Raw genomic sequence first — 20,141 nt, 5'->3', positions numbered from 1 at the left:
ACACACACACACACACACACACACACACACACACACACACACACACACACACACACACACACACACACACACACCCCAAAAGTCTGTTCTGCATATCAGACTGTGACTGGCTTTCTTCTCCTGTTCTACCACAGATTATAACATGCAGTGGTCACTTTTCCCACATGGTTCACATCATTTCCACCTCAGCAACAAGTTCTTCTTTGTTGATGAGAATCAGATCTAGAAAAGACGTTTACTTCAGTGCTTCCTCTACCTTTTGAAAGATGAAACTGTTATTAAGACAAGTCAAGTTTCTCTGTTTTTGGCAGAGTGAGAGAGTTCCAATAGATGCCTACATAATCGAAGTCCCCCATAACTATTATATTATACCTCTGTGCAGGACTTGTAATCTCTTTCCCAAACTCATCTGTTTCCTCTTTCTGTCCGAGAGATTTGTAATATATTCCAATGAAAATATTGCTTGTTTGTGCCTTCATTGATCTTCACCCAAATACCCACAACTATCCTTCCCCTCTCTGGTTCTTAGATTTCCTCATATATCTTTTTAATATTCAATGCTACCCTGCATCACTCCTCACACACACACATTTGTTTCACTCACCTTGTCTCTTTTGAATATATTGTGTTCTTTATTTAAGTTATGGTTTTCATCCTATCAAATTTCAGTGATAACTAGGAGGTTACATTTTCTTCCTTTCACTAGGATCTCTAGCTCATTTGCTTGTTATCCATAAGTTGTGTATTTGTGAATAAACATTTGATATTTTGGACTTTGTGCTAGTTCTTTTTATGCATTTTGTCGCTTCTGACTTTCTGGGCATCACTATTAATTTCCTTTTTCCTCCCATCTAACTACTTTTTATGGTATCTAACTTAGTGGGTATTCATAGACAGTTTTTTTTTCCTTCATTTTTCAGTTTAAAGTCCATCTGATCCTCTTTTTTGAGACTCCAGCCAAAATATTCTTGCGAGCTTTTAGGTATATTCCATTCCTAAATGGAAATACTAAAGAAAGGAGTTTGCATTTAATTCTAGATGTACCGCTATAACCTCTGGGCACCACTGGATCTTTTTGAACAGTGAAATGACATAATCATAGTGTGCTTTAGGAATATTACTCAACAGCAATGTGGAGGCTGGATTGGAAAGGGGAGAGATGAAGCAAAGAGGTCAATTAGGAGGATGTTGCCTTAATCCCTACAAGAGGTGATAAACACCTGAACTAGCATAGTGGCCACCTAGGTAGAAAGAAAACAGATCCAAGAAATGTTGTGGAGGTAGAATAATCTAGCCTTGACAACTGAGTGGATTTGGGGGATGAGGAAGAGTGATGAGTCAGGAACGAATCTAAGAACTGAAAGGATGGTGGTATCTTAACAGGGAGAGAGAATTTAGAAAGGGGTGGATTTGTGGTGGGGGCGGGGCAGGGAAATAAATTGTCCTATGTTAGACAACACCATCTGCACCTGTGGTTTCTTGCCTATTACTTCTAGATTCTTTTGAGACAGTATTGCTTATATGCTTACGAAACATCCAAAATGATACCAGTCATCATCGTTTGACTTAAGTCCTGGTTGATTCTCTTCCACATACTAGATATGTGTTCTTTGAAGACAGCAGACCACATACTGTCTTTTTTGTTATCAGGTTGACAAATAGCTACTTTGGTACCCTGGAGCAGATTCTCACCAATGGCTGCTACTCATCTTTCCTTCCTCTGGCTTTGGTTGGGGGAGGTGGTTAACTCTCACCTCACAGCACCTATGTGTCCACCTCATCATTCCTTGGAGGAGAAGCAGCTGATTCTTCTTCAGTAGGACCATCTCCCTCCTTTTTGGGAAGAGCTTTGTGTCTATTATTTCCAGGTTTTCAGTGGTTCTTTACCCATTTCTCATCTGTATCACATCCTTCTACCTTCTAACCTCCTGGTAAAGGTCAGGATTCCCCTTTCAGGCTCCTTTTATTCTTTGTTTTCATGTTGAAGAATAATCATTTTTGAAAGGAATACCTCATTCCACCTTATAACCTGGAGAGTAGAAAGACTTTCTTTCTAAGGGGAATCTCCAAAGGGGAATACTTTGTGTGCTCACACTGTAAAACTTTCCTAGTAACAGAGAATTGACTAGCTGCCGAAACTGGACCTGGAATTTCCTACTGAAATACATCTGGTGCCTCTGTGATTCATAGCTTTAAGTGTTTCCTTTCACACTGGCCATGATTTTCAAGGGAAATGGTAGAAAGTTGGGGGTGGAGGGGCAGCAGAAGGTCATTTGAAAAGAAAAAGGAAAACACTTACAGTATAAGGTAGGAGAGGTCATTTCCAAGTGTAACATTTTAGAAAGGACAATAACAACCTTGAGAACATTTGGATAAGGGCAACCAAGATGGTGGGACGATTGGAGACGGGGCCATATAAGAACTGGTTGAATGAATTGGGACTATTTATCCTGAAGAAGAAAATAAAGAGAAGCCGGGGGGGGGGGGTGTGGAGAAAGGAAGCAGGAGAGGAAGGGGGAAAGGTATAATGGTCATTGTTTTTGAGTATTTTAACTACTGTCATATGGAAAAGGATTAGAAGATTATTCTCCTTAGTCCTAAAGGCCAGAACTAGGAGCAATGGATGAAAGATGAAAAGATGCAAATTTCAGCTAAATATAAGGGAAAGAAAATAATCCCTAACAGTTATAGTTGGCTAAGAGTGGGATGGGCTTCATCAAGACATAAAAAAACTTCTTCGTCACTGGAGACCTTCATGTAGGGGCAGGATGAACATTCGTCAGGGATCTTTTTAAGGAGACTCTCATTTAAGGGGACTCACTGTGTTAAGTCCCGTCCTCTTTAACTCAAATTCTGTGATTCGGTGAAGTTGAAGCTTTTGCTCAGTTTGCTTTGATACTTGGAGCAGTATGTGATTACATCAGTGTGGATATTCTTTTTGTGGACCCATAAATAGCACAAACTAGCCACACCTTTTCATTCTATGCCCTCTTTATCAAGTTTCCTTACAAATCATCCAGAGAGAATCTACCCCACACCCTAGAGGGCTTTCGCTTATCCTTTGCTTTTTTTTTTTTTTTAATTCTGGAAGGTACCAATGTTACCAGTTGTGTTTGATTCTACATCCTCATCATGTGACTGGTTAAGTTTTTCTTCTGTTCAGATGCTGATAGCTTTCAACCTAATTCTTATCCATCAAGTCACCCCCAGTTTGATGAGGAGCTGGAATCTGACTGCATTCCCTCACAGCCTTATATTGTGACATCATTGTATTTTAAACTTAAATATGAAAAAGGGCAGTTTGATTTTACTCTAACATTTACTATGCAAATTATTTTTATGATTCCATATTTATTTTCCAGTTTTTTAGCTTAAACTTCCTTTTTTTACTTTGTTTTTTTTTTAAATTTAAAACTGCCTTTCACTACAGCTGAGATTAAAACATCTTGCTCTAGTAGAAAGATGGTATTGGAGTCCAACTATCTACCTATAAGCCCGGCTCTGCCACTTTTGATCTTGGGCTCATCACTTTCCCTTTCTACAACTCGATTATTTCCACTGTAAAATAAGAAAGTTGGACTAAATGGTATTGAGTGGCCAGCTCAAAATCTTACAGTCCTGGGATTCAGAGAGTTTGTTACTATTTTGGTTGGCTGGACATCTGCCCCACCAAGAGCTGTCAGGTTCCCAAGAACACATGGAGAACTAATGAATCTGTTAAGTAAAAGCACACATCTAAAGATCTAAAAAAAACCCACCCTAGTTTTTTCAAAAAGTGTAATGTGGATGCCAGCAACCAAAGAATAACCTATGTATATGAAATCATATATGTATATACGTGGTATACATATAATATATATATATACATATATATGTTATATAAAGGACTTGTGATTTCATTAGTATAAGGTACTTCTAATGAGGAAACTTTCTCTACCAATGTAATTTGGCATCTTATAATCCTAGAGAGTTTCCTAGATCACTGAGAAGTTAAGTGACTTGACCAGGGCCACATAGCTAGTATGGCTCAAAAGGACTCAAAGCAATACTCCTGGCTTGGAGTCCAGATCTCTATCCACTATTCCACACTGCCTCCCCTCACCACCCATTACATACATGCACACATATTTGCACACAGACTCACACTAGTGAAGAGCAATTGTACTGTATGTGAAGGAGCTGGGCTTCTTTAATCTGAATGCTCTCTCCAGTAATGCTGATCACATCTAATATCTATCTCAGAGTTGAAAGAGACCTTAAGAATTATCTAGCCTAGGGGATCTGTGGATAGATTTCAGGGGGGAATGATGTGAATTTAGATGGGGAAAAATCATCTTTATTTCAGTGGGTTGGTTTCCTTTATAATGCTACATATTTTACGTTTTGTATTTAAAAATATCATCCTGAGAAGGGATTCATAGGCTTCTCCAGGCTGCAAAAGGAGTCCATGACCCAAAGAAGAGTGCCCTGTTTGAGCCCAGCCTCATTTCATAAATGAGGGAACTGAGGCCCAAAGAGGGAAAATGACTTGGGCAAGACCACCAGCCAGGAAGTGAAAGAGCTGAGAGACTTGAATCCAAGTTTTCTAACTTCAGGCCCAGGGTGCTTTCTCCCATACAATTCTCCTTCCAGCCTCCTCTATATTGTAGTAGACCTAGGTTCTTCATTACTTTTTGTGGCCAAAATACGTTTTATCATCCAGAAACTAACATAGGCTCCGAGACTCCAGATCACAGATTCAGAGCTGGCAGGAATGCCAAAGGCCATGTAGTTCAACTACCTCATTTTAAAGGTGAGGAAACTGAGGCTCAGAAAGGCTAAATAACTTGGCCCAGGGTCACACAATTAGTATGTGTCAGAGGCAGGATTTGAACCTAAGTTGTTCTGACTACAAATTCATTACTCTACCCACCATATCACATCGCCTTGCTTCATCAATACCAGCTTAGAAGGCACGAGCTACTGTGGCTAAAAATATTAATCAACCACTGGCAAATCTGTGAGTGCTGTGTCTTTCCACACATAGTGTGGTCGTTGGATAACACACATGCAGTCTATTGCTGGGCTCCTACTTTCACCTTGATGGAACCTGCAAGGGTTTACACTCATTTAGCCTGGCCATTGAGAGCCCAGGGCACCCACCACACCATGCTGAAGCATTAAGGGAGGCCAGCATTAGAGGGAGCAGTAATTGCCATAATAAAATAAAATCCATAAGCAACAGAAATCCTCTCAAAGCCAATATGCTAAAGCTGTAGAGGCTCTATCAAAAGCCTGTGGATGTCTAGACCATTAACATTTTTATGTTGGTCATCCACATTTACATTTTACACGGTTGTAAAAATCCCACAGGGCTAGAGGAGGAATCAGAAAGACCAAAGGAGTCTTGTTTAGCAAATTTTTTCACTTACTTTCCTACCCTTCAGAAGCCCAAATAAAAACCAAGTTTAACTGAAGAGCTCAAAGCACATCTTGTGGTCTGAGCAGTAACAGTAAGAGGGAGCTGAGGACTCAGAAGGGGCATGCTTTTCTTTTCCCTAGGCCTGGCAGTATTTTTGCTGAAGCAAAGTAAATATGATTGAATCGAGAGTGCTGAGGGGATCAGAAAGGAGGAAGAGGCCAGCTGTCTCCTCGCTTAACACAGTAAAATAAATGGAAAAGAAAGAGAGCTCTATTATCAGTATATGGGCAGGACAAGACCCTGTGCTGGCCAGAGAAGGGAAAACTGGCCTCTTTGGGAGCCAGGACTCATTCACAGTCTAACTGATACTAGGGTAGAAACAAGCAAATTCACTTTTTTCCCCCTCTGCACTGAAGGAATAGATGGAGGAGGACATAGAATGTGGAAATCTTTACAGGGCCAGGAAGATACAGTTTTTTTTTATATTGTCTTTCAGGTACCTAAGGCATTTTTTGTCAAGCAGGCAGGCACCTCCCCTCCCCCTATCCCCAAATACCAGTTCTCCCTCTAGACTAAGGGTTCTTAACCTGGGGTCCAAAGATAGATTTTAGAAGGTCTGTTAACTTGGATGGGAAAAATGTCTTTATTTTTTACTAACTTCTTACTGAAATTTAGTATTTCCAACAATTATTTAAATACATTTTTCTGAGAAGAGGTCCATAGACTTCACCAAACTGCCAAAGGAGTTCATGACTCATAAGAAGGTAAAACTCTTGCTCTAGAAACCCCAAACACTATTTCTACATGTGGAGCTCCCTAGAACACCAAGGACATGCCCCTGGAGACCTCTGTCCAATTCCCATGGACCCTTGTCTAAAGAGGTTGTTTTTTTTTTCCTCCAGACCCCACACTGTATACCTCATAAAGAAGTTTAGAAGATGTCAGTAAGCCCCAGAGACTTTGCCTACTAAATCTATCATCGCAGGAATCAGGGGTTTGAATTAAGAAAAACAGATTTACATTATGTTAGTACTCGACAGGATCTCAAGAATAGTGCTGTCAGAGGGAAATAATTCCAGCTATGGAGTTAGGAGATCTGAGTTTGACATCAGCCTCTGACACTTAATTGGCTAGTTGACCATGGATAGATCATGTTATGCCTCTGGGCCTTAATTTCCTCATCAATGAAATGGGCATAATAATACGTGCACTGCTTGTACCTCCCCAAGTTGGGATCACAGATTTAGAACTAGAAACCATTTAGTTCCACACCCTCATTTTCCAGATGATGAAACTGAGTTGTTCTGAAGTATTTGTGTGACCCTTAAGCAGTAAATACATATGAGCCATTTCTGTTATGTAGTCCAACTCGACTAAGGCCTAGACAGGTGAAGTCATTTGACAAACAATGGGCAAATAGGTTCCCTCATCTACCCCTTTTAGAAAGATGAAACTGAGATGTTCAATAAGGTTTTTATTTATGAGGACTGAATTCTTGCCCATCCTTTAAAGCCCAGCTAAAATACCGCATCCTCCAGGAAGCCTTCCCTGATCCCTCCCTAACCACTAGCTAAGGAATGACCTTTCCCCTTTGGAGTTCCTACATTACTTTGTTTTCCCCTTGACTTATTCTTGAAAAAAAAAAGATCCAAAGCAAAACAAACAAACAAAACCAACCAGACCAATGATTTAATTTACGTAGGAAACTTGTTGGGAGAAACTTACTCTACCATTGTAGATAGGAAACTGTTCAAGTTAGAGTCATAGAGAGTTGACTGGGGCCATTGAGAGGTTCGATGACCTGCCCAGGTATCATAACCAGTACATGTTAGAGGTGGGGCTTAGAATCCCATTTCCATATCCCCAAGACCATTTCTTTTATCTCCTACTCCATACTGCTTTTCACGTCAAATGGCCTGGATGAGTGTCTCTAGACATATGATTAACTTGTCTAGAGAAGTCTAACTCACTTATATAATTTTGTGTACCACAGTAAAAAATATCTATAGATTTGTAATATAGTATACAATAGGCTGCATGAATGAAAAAAGAGGATGGGTTAGTTATGTGGAAACAACGAGAGATAATTGATAGCTGGCGAGGTGAGTTGGTGGTATCCTCATGAGATTAGGAGAAGACAGGAAGACCTTTAGTACACTGGGTAGATCTTCTTTGGCAAACTAATGGGAGGTCATGAGCAAGAGTTGCATGGCTGGGTAGAACAGAACAGAGAGGAGGGTGTATTTTTATTGATGAGATCATAGATCCATTTGAGTATTGAGTATAAGGTGTATGTCCTTGTAGCCAAAATATTTGATTTTTAAAAATCTCCCCTCTAAACTATAAGCTCTGCGAGGGCAAGAAGTGTATCTTATAAAACCTTTGTATCTCTCCTGGTGTCCAGCCAAAGAGCCTTATGAACTACAAACATTTAATTAATATTAATTCCTTATTTTATCCACCCCTCTAAAAGCCCCCAATTAACTATAAAAGACATATGAAGAAAGATGCTATCTGCATCCAGAGAAAGAACTGATAAATAGAAGTATGTATAGAATAATTTTATATACATACACACACATACCTATTTGGGTCTAATAACAGCCATCTCCAGGGAGGGGGAGAGGGAGAGAAGGGGAAAAAAAGAAATTTGCATGATAATTTTGTTGTATATTTGAAAAGAATAGCAAGTTGTGCACAGTAGATTTGTAGTTTCATGTGCAATCAACTTTTTTTATAATGTACTATGTTATAGAAATGCTTGTTTTATTCCATAAATTTAAAAAACTAATTAATATTAATTAAGGAAGATGAAGGGGATTCAAATGATTAAGGGTACTTTCAGAATTACAAATAAGAACTCAACTAAGTTGTTAACTGACTAGGACCACCTTTAATAAACCCCACTATACAAAGATATTATACCCCAGCCTATGGCTGGAGAATGTAACCAAGTGTCTTCATTCAAGGCCCCCATAATGGTAGGGAAGGTTCAATTACATTCAGAGTCAAGCTTATGTCCCACCTACCAATGGTGGGCACACTTCCTTTCACTTGGGCCAGGTTATACCATAAGTTGTCCAGAGTCTAAATATAGTCTTAATATAGCCAGCCTTCAAATATCCATGTGAAAAAGCAAATGTCTGGGCTGTCAGTTTAGGCTTCTCCTTCCATTATCATTCTGTATGCCAGTGTTATTGTTGGCAAAGGGCTTAGTTCTAAATTACCCTCTAGAAGGCAAGCCAAAGTCAGCGCTGGTGGGGCTATTTGGAGTTTTCCAAAGGAAAAGGTTTGCCTACTGCACATTTTAAATTCTGCTTCATTAACAAAAATTTATTGTAGTTTTTAAAAAAATTATTTCAATATTTTTGCATGGTCTTAAAAACTCCACTGAGCCTCAGTTCAATTAATATTCTTTCAAACCAAACACCTCTTACTAATCTAGCATTCTGCCAGGCAGAAATTCCATGGCAAATATTCCAGCAACTTCAAATATGTTAAATCCCTTCTTTTAAAAAAAAAATGGTGCTTCTTCATAGAATCACAAAAACTCAGTTATCTAGTTGCATGCACCTTCCTGAGTCCAAGTCCAATGCTCTCGCCACTGGACCACCAAGAAGCCAATTCCTTCAGTCGTCATAGAGCAAGCTTTTCAGTTTTCTCCCCATCTTGGTTATTGTTTTCAAAATATGCTTTAGTTTGTCAATGTCCTTCATAAAATATGGTACTCACACCAAATATAACCCTCCAGATAAGGTCTTATACAAGCAGAGTACAGTAGGACTATCTTATTGCAGACATTCTATTTCTATTAATGTAGCCTAACATCATATCTTTTGTTGGCTGTCATGAACTGGAAATGTATTATTAGTCAGAATCAAATAATTCAATTCAACAAAGCACTGGGCGAGGCACTGGGGAAGATGAAGTTTAGGTAAGTCATGGCTCTTATTCACAAGGAACAAGTTTAGTAGTGGGGAATAAGACATCAACATTGACAATTCACAACAGATTTTGTATAAATGTTTATTTTCTTCCCTTCCCTAATACCCAAATACATCAGAGGATTACAAAACAAAGTGTTACGTGAGTGTTAGGTGAGGTCCAATGGAAAGGGTGCAGCACCATTTCAGCTTTAGTGTACTCTATAAATGGGAGCTATTATTATTCATGGGAGTAATGCTCAGGAAGAGCTCTCTAAAGGAGATGTCATTTGAGTTGGAGTTTAAAGGATGAACAGGAATTAAATAGGGAAAGAGGAGGAGGATAGACATTCCATGCCTAGTGAATGATATGAGCAAAGGCAGGAAAGTAGAAACACACAGGGAGTGTTTGGGGATCAGAGGGCAGTCCAATGGGCTTAGAGTGCAGTAACATGAGATAAGGCTGGAGAGGTGTGTGTATGAGGTGGGGAGGGGGGGGGTCACCTGATTGGGGAGGGGCTTGAATGTTAGGCAAGGAAGTCTAAACTTTACTCAGTAGTAAATAAAGAGCCACTGAAGTTTTTGAGCTAAGGAGAAGCATTACCAGATCTATGTAAGGAAGATTATTGTGGCAGAATGAATTGGAACAGGAGCAGAGAACAGAAGCAGATATTTTAAAATACTATTAAAATGGCTCAGGTATTTAGTAATGATAACCTGTACTGGGTATTATTTCAATATTTGTGGGTTGGGGGTAGAGAAACAACAAAGCAGGGAATAGTCAGGATGGGCTGGGAGAAGGGAGTGGCACGTGAAGAAAACAACTGGGGAGAGGAAATGAGTGGGAAGCAATAGTGTGTGTGTGTGTGTGTGTGTGTGTGTGTGTGTGTGTGTGTGCAGTTGTGACTAGAGAGGCCTGTTGCCACTCCATCTTCCCCTGTCCTCTGTCAACTTGTGACCTCACACAGCCCTACTTTCTCACCCTCAGTCCCTAGAGGATTGTGAATCCAGTGGACCACAAGGCACCAAGATGGTGGGCTCTGGGCTGCCATTAGAAGGAAGTGCTCAATCCCCTTCATGCTGACACATGGAGGAGTTCCAGATGCCTGGCCCTAGTTACAGTTCTGGGTGTGAGCAGTGGGAGCTGAGAGAAGGGGATGGATATAAGAGATATTGTAGAGGAAGAATTAAAGTGACTTGGAGACAAATTGGATAGGAGAAGGATGGAAAAAGGAAGAGTCAAAAATAACTGCTAGGTGGAGAACATGAGGGACTGAGTGATTAGTGGTGCCATTGACAGGAAAAAATGACATCATAAGGAAGAGCGCTTTGAGAGCAGAGTTGGCTTTATTTTTGTCTTTACACAACACCTGGCACATAGTAGGTGCTTACTGAATCGAACTGGGCAAACAAAAAATAATAAACTTAGTTTTTAAACAAATTGAGATCATATTTATAATAATTAATTTCTGGGGGGAAAACCACAAATCTTTTCATTTAAAAAATCTCTCCAATACAAAACTAATTGGATAGGGATGACTTGGGTTTTTTTTTTTAATTTTGGGAGGGCTTTTAAAAAAGTTTTCTCCATAGTTTTTTGATATTGTCATATCACTAACATATTATATCAGATATAGCTGCAATACCCAGTTTCATCTGTCTTTAGTGACACAAAATGGTAATGGGGTCATCCCACATTCACACTCTAAACTTATGCCACATCCTCACCCACTGATTTCTATTCCCTATGGCAGATCTCATTGGGTTCCCTCCTGCTATGGACACAGAACAGGAAGGTTCTTCTCTACCAGTAACATGTTTAAGATAGCTCCCATCACCCATTTCTTAGAATTTATTATGAGGAGGACAGCAAACAAGAATTGGGATCATGGGACAGAAAAGTCAATACTGCCTGCTGACATTTTGTGAGGAAATGGCAGCCTCATTGCCATGTCTCCTATTCCATCAGGAGCCTGGGAAGGCAGCCAGAGTCAGCCAATGAACGAGCAGAGTACATTAAAGTACGTGCCACGTTAAGTGCCAAATAAGTAAACAGATGAGGAGCTTGGGGGTATGAAATGAGGCTAAAGCCAAAGGAAGTTCCCTTCTGGAGAGAATTTTACTAGGAATAATAGTAGTAAGAACAACCCACATTTATAGAGTTCTTTAAGGTTTATAAAGTGTTTCTTTAGGACAATGGCTGTGTATACTATGAAATGTAGAAAAACTAATGAGTGAGTGAAAAATGAATGAAAAAGCATTTATTAAGGACTTACTAAGTACCAAGCACTATGCTAAGCACTAGGGATACAAATATAAAAATGAGATAGTACCTGCCCTCAAGAATCTTACATTCTGTGAGGTGGAGGGGATAAACATATGTATGGGAGTGATAGCTAAGCAAGGGAGTATCTGGAGAATCACAAGGATGGTAGGTTGAGTCATAGGGTAGTCAGTTGACATACCCTTTTCAGGAACAATATTAATATGGTAGTATTGATTTGATTTTCAAGACCAGAAAAGAAGATGGACAGCAAGGAAGAGGGTACATTCATGGTAGCAAGGTAGATGGTGGGATGGAATGTAAGGCATAGCCTCTTCTGGTGGTCTGGGGCCAGACAGATATAGTATACTGGTTGAATTTGCACTCATTCACTAAACAATCAAGACAGCTTGATCAGGGTAGGAGTTCCAGGGTAGGATTAACTCCCCAAGTGACTTAAGGCATTTTTTCAGGTGGCTGAGTGTAGAGGTATTGTTCTAGGTGGGATAAAAATACCTGGTTTTTCTGAAGCTATTCGCTCTGGCCTTTTTTGTAGTTCAGCACAAACCAGGGTAGCTCCAGAGAGTCTCTGCTGAGGCTGGAGATTAGAGAGGTAGTCACAGGTCAGTGGCATTTATGACCATGCTTGGTTACCCTATGATAGACCAGCATGTTTTTGTTCATACAGGCCCATGGAGAGACTGTCTTCAGGCACTGGAGGATGGCCATGACACCAGTTCCATTTACCTTGTGAAGCCTGAAAACACTAATCGACTTATGCAGGTTTGGTGTGACCAGAGGCATGACCCCGGTGGCTGGACTGTTATACAGAGACGACTTGATGGATCTGTCAACTTTTTCCGGAACTGGGAGACTTATAAGGTAAGAGCCAGTGACAGTCACCTTTTTTGTCTCACTCAATAAACTCTAGGGGCTTCCTACCACCTCCAGGATCAAATATGAAATCTAAAAAGTTCTTCACAGCCTGGTCCCTTTGTATTTTTCCAGTTTTATTACATTTTCCTCCCCATGACACTTCATCTTCTGACTATGCCTTTTCATTGGCTGTCCTCTATACCTGGAATGCTCTTTCTCTGATTGTCTCTGCCTCCTGGCTTCCCTGAAGACTCAGCTCAAATCCCACCTGCTGCAAGAGGCCTGCTCTAATCTCTTCCCCAAACACATACATTAATTAGCTCCTTCCCTGTAAGTATACCTTCCATTTTTATTGGATATAGCTTGTATATACCTAGTCATTTACATGTCTTTCTCCGTTATAAGGTGAGCTCCTTGGGAATCTTTCCCTGTATCCTTAGCACTTAGCACAGTGTATGACACATAGTAAATGCTTAATAAATGCTTCTGACTTGTTGACTTGACAAAAATCCTATGAACTCTACTGATTTTGAAGGAAGGACTTTTCATTGAAAGAAGGATGTTATCTATTCAGGAAAAAAAAACTTGCTTTGTTAAATGTTACCTGAAAAGATATTTTCAGCAAGAAGGTCAATAATTACAAAGCAACTACAATATAAATCTAATGAGGAGGTTTATGATAATACTTTCTCTAAAAACACCTTCCACTAGGAACTACCTTATTCTTGTTGAGCCTCTTGAATCACTCACTATGGAAGCCCAGAGTCACTCAATCTTTTTTCCTTACAAGTCTCATGTGGTGAAATTGGAATTTATTTCTGGTTTAGAGGAAATACCTTTACCCCCAATACTGGATGTGAGAAAAAACTTTCACTCCCAGCCCTAGGTGTGGAAAATACTCTCACTCCTCTCTTGGGTGTGGAAAAATACCCTTGATTCCATCCCTGGATATGGAAAAAAAATCTCATTTCCATCCTCTGTGTATGAGAGACATATCCTCCTTTCCATGCCTAGATGTGGAAAAATATCACTACCAAGCCAGGGCATGGGAAATACCCCTTCTTTTAGCCCTGGGCAGGGCAAAAAAACCCTTGCTCTCAGCCCTGCATATGTGAAATACCTGTACTTTTATGTCTGAATTCAGAGAACTTTCACTTCTAGCCCTAGAAAATAGTTTCACATTCAACCATAGGTGTTGGAAAACTTCTTGTTCCTTCCCTGAGGATGTGGAAGTCCTCCATTCTAAGATCTAAGTGAGACTCAAAGAATTGCTTCTACCAGAGAAGAAGCCCATATTTTTATTAGAACAAGAGTATCTACTCTAATTACTGAGATTCCCAAGGTGCTGCTTCACATACCAGGCTAGTCAGAAGCTGCTGAGGTTGGTTACAAGCTGGAGGCTTCTCTGCTCTCTTCTATCTCTCTACCTTCTCAGGTTCACATTAAATACTTCTTCCCTCATCTTCCTCCCTTCTGCTGGAAAAATAATTCAGGAACTGATTATAGATGATTATATTCTATTGTCGTGATTGCTATAACAGTATTTCTTTGCTATAACATAGTATTTATTTTTGCACAGTATGTCAGCTCAGAGGTCTCCTCTATCTTGAAAGAAAAAACTTTCACTTAATTATGCAGCCTCCCTTCCCCCACCTCCTGGCCACCATCCTATTTTCTTTTCTTTCCATCACCAAATTCCCATACCAGTGCATATTCCTATTGCCTCCAAAGCATCCCACTCTGTCCCTTACTAATTCTCTTCAATCTGGCTTTCAAAATTGCTTTCTTGAAGGTTGGCAATGATCCTTGCCAAATCCGATGGTCATGCTACTCTCTTTCTTCTCAATCTCTTTCCAGGATTTGGCAGTTGACCATACCCTCCTGCTTGAAATTCTCTCTTCTGTTGGCTTCCCTTTTATTACACTGGACTGGTTCTCTCTCAACCTCTTTGACAGCTTCTCTTTTTTTCTTTGCTGGCTCCTCTTCTTTCCACCTAACTCTAGGCATTCCCCCAAGGATTAGTCATTGGCCCCCTGCTCTTATTTCTGCCTCCTACATATTTCTTGCTATCATCTCAAACTCAGAATATCTAAAACCAAACTAGTCATCCTTTTCCCCAAAGCAGCTTCCCTCTCAAATTCCCTATCTCACAGAATCATAGGATTATAGTTAGAGCCAAAAGGGATCTTAGAGGTCCTCAAGTCCAACCCCTTCATTCTACAGATGAATAAACTGAGGCAGTAAGTGTTCTAAAGATGGGATTTGAATCCATATGTTCCTGACTCCAGTGCCCCTGTCCACTATACTACGATTCCTGTCATCTCTGTTAGTAAGTACCTTCCTTCCAGTTGCTCCAGAGTAAAACCAAAATCACAGAATTTTAACTTAGATGGGACCTTGGAGACCACCTAGTTTAATCCCCTCATTTTACAGAGGAAGAAACTGAGGCCCACATATTTAAAAGGACTTTCCAAGGTCACATGACAAGTAAATCGCAGAGCTGGCTCTTGACCTCACTTGATGACAAATCCAGGGCTCCCCAAACCACACCACACCTCCTTAGAGTCATACCTATCTCTTCCTTCATGGCTAGTACTCAGTCTTGTCCAATTTTCCATTGAAACATCATATCTTGTATCTGTCCCTTCTTCTAGGTCCTTACTGCCACCATCCTAGTCTCTAGATTGCTACCATAACCATCTTGATGCTAGTCTCTATTCTCCTGACACAACTCTTGAGCAAATCAATTTCCACCCCTCACACCATCTGAGTGATTTTGGCTAAGTCACTTAATCTGTCTGGGCCTCAGTTTTCTTGTCTGTAAAATGAAGGTGTTAGATGTTCTCTGAGGCCCCTTCCCACTCTAGAGAAAGGAGTTGGTTATTCAGTTGTCAATAAGCATTTAAATACTTACTATCTGCCAGGCTCTGAAATAGGCATGGGGGAGAGACACAAAAAGAAACAAAAATAGTCTCTCTCCTCTCTCTTTCCTCCCCACAAGGAGCTCACATTCAAATAGAAGACAGCAACATTAAATAACTGGATATATACAAGATATACATAGAACAAACAGAGAATAATCTCAAAGGAAAAGCCATTAGTAACTGGGAAATTTGGGAAAGGCCTGGTGTAGAAGGTAGTACTTGAGCTGAGTATTGAAGGAATTCAGAGAAACCAGGGAGCAGAGGTGACGGTACAGAGCATTCCAGGCATGGGACACAGCCAGGACAAAGGCATGGGGATGGAATATGGAGTGTTGTGTTTGAGGACCGCCAATAGGCCAATGAAGCTGAATTGTAAAGTGCATGGAGAGGAGGAAAGCATAAGAAGGCCACAGGAAGAGGCTACATTATGAGGAGTTTTAAATGCCCAACAGAAGGTTTTATTTGATCCTTGAGGAAATAGGGAGCCATTGAAGTTGGTTGGGCAGGGAAGATTACATGACCAGACCTATGCTTTAAAAAAAATATATATCTTGGCAGCTGAGTTGAGAATAAATTATTGTAGAATGAGATTTGAGGCAGAGAAAAGAGTCAAAAGTCTATTACAACAGTATAGGCAAGAGGTGATGAGTCTCTGATCTAGGGGCTGTGGGTATGTGGGTAGGAAGAAGGGAACAAAGATGTTGGGAGGGTATAAATGACAATATTTGGCAACAGACTGACTATGTGAGGTGAGGAACTGGGGATGACTCTAAGATTGTAGACCTCGGTGACTGGGAACATGGCAATGAGGACAATTTTCTGAATAAGTTTAGAGGGGATGAGATTAAGGGGGCAAATGACCCCCTCCCTCAGCATCTATGATCCCAAGCCCTGTCTTCATTATTTCATTCTCCTGCTTACAAACCCTATTTTTACTATACTAATCCAAAACTCCTCTGCCTACCTATCAATGTCCTACATTCAGAAGAGCACTCATCTTGGAGTAAAAAGAGTTGAATTCCTATGCTGACTCCCACAATTGTAAGGTGTGGGGTTGTGAACAAGCCACTTCCCTATTATATATCTCACTTACTCCATTTGTGAAATAGGGTAACGATCTTGATGCTAAGTCACAGGGTTGTTGAAGGGAAAATAAAAATGTCCCAAAAGTCTTAGTGCTGTTTTAAGCTAGTATAGCTTAAACGTTTAAACTTAAATAAATTTAATTTAAGGTTTTTAGTCTTGGGCATGAGTTCTTTGTAATTTGTATTTCCTGTTGCATTTTCTATTTTGCTTAGTTCTGCTGAGTGAAATAAGGTCTCTTCTACAATTCAAAAACAACTTAAAATTTAAGCTTATATGTTGAGGTTTTAATAGCTTAAAAACACCATGAAGACTTTTGGGATACCCAGTACTTTGTAAACCTTGAAGTGCTACAGAAATAGAATGCTATTCATTATTACCTCTCTAATCTTATTGGCCAAACTTTTAACGATAGTTGGTTCATCTACTCATGGTCCCATGAACACATTGTCTATGTGCTTTCCGTTATGTCTGTCTTCTTGCCTAGAATTCCACTCCCCCATCAGACTCCTTCTGAGCTCAACTCAGATCAAACCTCTTCCATTAAGCTTTCCCTATTAACTCCAGTCCACAATGATCTCCCTCCTTCACTGAATGCCAGCTATTCTCAAAGTTGGTCCCACACACAATCTCAAATTTAAATAATGACCTTTTTTTTTTTTAGTAACAAATCTGGCCTTCCTGATTAAAATAACAAATGATAATAACTAGCAATTATATAGCACTTTATGGTCTGTAAAGCACTTTATATACATACCTTGATCCTTAAGGTAATCCTTTGAGGTAGGTTCTATTATTACCCCCATTTTAAAGATAAGGAAAACCACACAGTTATTGAGAGTCTGATGAAGAATTTGAACCCAGAGCTTCCTGATTCTAAGTCCAGTGTTCTATTCAGCATACCACTCCATATTAAACTGTGGTCTCCTGGAGGGCAGGAATCTTGTTTTCTATTTTTGTATTCCTTATCCTTGGATAAACATGTTGAGTCTATTCCACAGATCATAGATATCAGAATAGACACAACCTTGGAGGTCATTTGATCCAACTCTTACCTAAGCAGGAATCCCTTCTAAAATGTCCCTCAAAAGGCTTCCCTTGGATTCCCCTTAAAGATTCTCCAACAAAGGGGAACTTACTATGTCCTAAGCCATCATCATAGAAATATAGCTTTAGAGCTCCAAAGGACCTCAAAGGTCACCTAGCTCTACTCTCTCATTTTACAGATGAGGTACCAGAAGCCCACGTGGATTAGACGACTTTCCCAAAGGTCACATAGGAGCAGGACTCAGACTCAGGTCCTTTGATTGTAGGTTAGCAATGTACTAGAGCCAGCTCTAACAGGAAAGCTAACTGTTAAAATATAAGGGTAAGCATTTACACCTTGAAAATAAGCAAAAGCTACAATCAGGACTTGATTTATTGTTTTGTTGATTGACTAAACTCAAGAAAGTGAGGAATGATGATAATAATACAGATTAAATTTATAAGTGTGTTATGTATATGTCCTCTCTCCCACCACAGGAGAGCTGGTTGTTAAATCAGCACATCCCTACTCCAGAGTCAGTGCTTTTTGTTGTTGTATCATGCAATTTCTCCTCATTTCACTTTTGGACAGCTCTATTGATCTCCTCTAGATGAGGGAAGTAAATGAACAATTCTCTTTTCCTGGTTACAAAAGCACAGCTATTTGAGTGTGCCCTGAATACTAACTCCAGAGCTCCAAGGACCACCACTGAGGGGCAGATGTTGGGTACAATGGCACTAACTAGAGAGTCTGGAGTCAGAAAGACCTGAGTTAAAACCAGACCTCAGACGCTTCCTAGCTGTGTGACCTTGGGCAAGTCACTTAATCCTGTTTGCCTCAGGTTCCTCATCTATTAAATGAGTTGGAGAAGGAAATGGTGATACTTTAGGATCATTGCCAAGAAAACTCCAAAGGGGATCATGAAGAATTGGACATGACTGAAATAATTGAACAACAATAACAAAGAGGGTTATCAGACCTGGGAGTACCAAAACTGAATCTGCATTCATTGGACCTCACCCACTTTGAGAGTTAAAATGACAGTAAAGAAGGCTGGGGGGGGAGGGGAGAAGGGAGAGATTATGTGGGAAAGGAGAGCATACTCCATATTCCCATTATTCTTCTTGGCTGACCTTTCTTCAGGCTGCCTGTATGAACTTAACCTATGGTGACAGCTTCAGGGAATTACCTTCAAAAACAGGAAATATGCTAATTTATTGAAGAGGAAATAAGTCCAAAGCATAAAGTCTCTTTTTACTACAAGCATTGCCAAAGAGTGGGTCAGTCATTTTACCAGATGTGACTGGTCCCCGTGACTGCATATGCTAACACTGTTTCTTTCTTTACAGCAAGGATTTGGTAACATTGATGGAGAGTATTGGCTGGGTCTAGAGAACATTTATTGGCTCACAAACCAAGCCAACTACAAATTGCTCGTAACAATGGAAGACTGGTCTGGCCGAAAAGTCTTTGCAGAATATGCAAGCTTCCGCCTGGAGCCAGAAAGTGAATATTACAAGTTGAGATTGGGGCGGTATAATGGCAATGCTGGCGACTCCTTCACCTGGCACAACGGGAAGCAGTTCACCACCTTGGATAGAGACCATGACGTCTATGCAGGTATGAGGGCCGAAAGACAGTACTTCACAACAGTATTTGGTAGAACCATCCATTTCCATACACAGCTGGATTGTCAATTGTAAAATTATTAGTCTGTCCAAGCCAGTCCAAGACCACACTCAGGCAGACACTTATATTAGGGAGAGAGGTACCTGCTGGTGGATTCCTCTCTTTGAAGTAGGAAAACCATAGCAATACCTCTTCATAGTCAAGAGTGATTAAGGATACTGTAGCAATAGGAAGGAGGAAATCTGAAATAAGTTATTTATTTCTTATGACATATGGTCTAGGGAGTTGAGAAGAAAAGATTTAGGACGATGGGGAGGGGAGTGCAAATATGATCCTTGACTTCAAATAGCAGAAAGACTGACATATAGAAGAGCTTCTAACCTCACAAAGAAGAGCTGGGACTAATAGGTAGAAGTTACACGAAGATGGATATTAGCTCAATATAAGGAAACACTTTCTAATAATCAAAGCCTTAGTACCATAGAATGGGCTGCCCCATGAAGTAGTGAGCCCTCTACGATGAAAGTGTTCAGAGAATGAAAGATCATTTCTCAGGGATACTGTAGAAGAGAGGGATCAAACTCACTTCCAGCCATCTGCAGAACTCCCCAGTATAGTTTGGATCAGATTAAAATGTAATTGGAAAATGTTTGACAAGATAAATCAAACCAAACTGTTCTTCTGGTTTGGCTATTTCCATTAACAGCACCATTTCCCTGATCTTCCAAATCTGTGATTTCAGGGCTACCTTGAGCCTTTATCTTTTCCTTATGCCTTTCATCCAATCAGTTATCAAGTCCTATTGATTCCAATTATGCAACATCTGTCCCATTTATTCTCTCCTTTCTATTCCCATTGACATTTCTCTGATACAGGGCATTTATTAGTATTTTCTTGGTGTACTGCTATAACCTCCTACTAGGTCATTCTGCAATCACTCTTTCCCTACTCTAATTGGTTCATCATATCAGTGCCAGAATGATCTTTCTTATGTATAGAATTGGTCATACTCGTC

At 40.1% G+C, this 20,141-nt stretch overlaps 2 protein-coding genes across 6 annotated transcripts in view; one reads left to right on the top strand and one right to left on the bottom strand.

Moving 5' to 3' along the window:
- The window catches only part of LOC114047108 (ras-specific guanine nucleotide-releasing factor RalGPS1), a 490,091-nt gene that overhangs the window by 296,086 nt on the left and 173,864 nt on the right, over positions 1-20,141 (bottom strand). The window lies entirely within an intron of this gene.
- LOC114047110 (angiopoietin-related protein 2) overlaps positions 1-20,141 on the top strand; it is a 57,592-nt gene that overhangs the window by 33,887 nt on the left and 3,564 nt on the right. The window contains exons 3-4 of the mRNA XM_027867849.1: positions 12,276-12,469; positions 18,847-19,117. Coding sequence (XP_027723650.1) covers positions 12,276-12,469; positions 18,847-19,117 — 465 coding nt within the window. The remainder of the gene's footprint in view (positions 1-12,275; positions 12,470-18,846; positions 19,118-20,141) is intronic.

This window comes from Vombatus ursinus, unplaced genomic scaffold (genome assembly GCF_900497805.2).
Source record: "Vombatus ursinus unplaced genomic scaffold, bare-nosed wombat genome assembly UNPS02014786.1, whole genome shotgun sequence".
NCBI lineage: Eukaryota > Metazoa > Chordata > Mammalia > Diprotodontia > Vombatidae > Vombatus > Vombatus ursinus.
The sequence above is the reverse complement of the archived record's forward strand: the minus strand, read 5'-3'. Positions and strand labels throughout refer to the sequence as shown.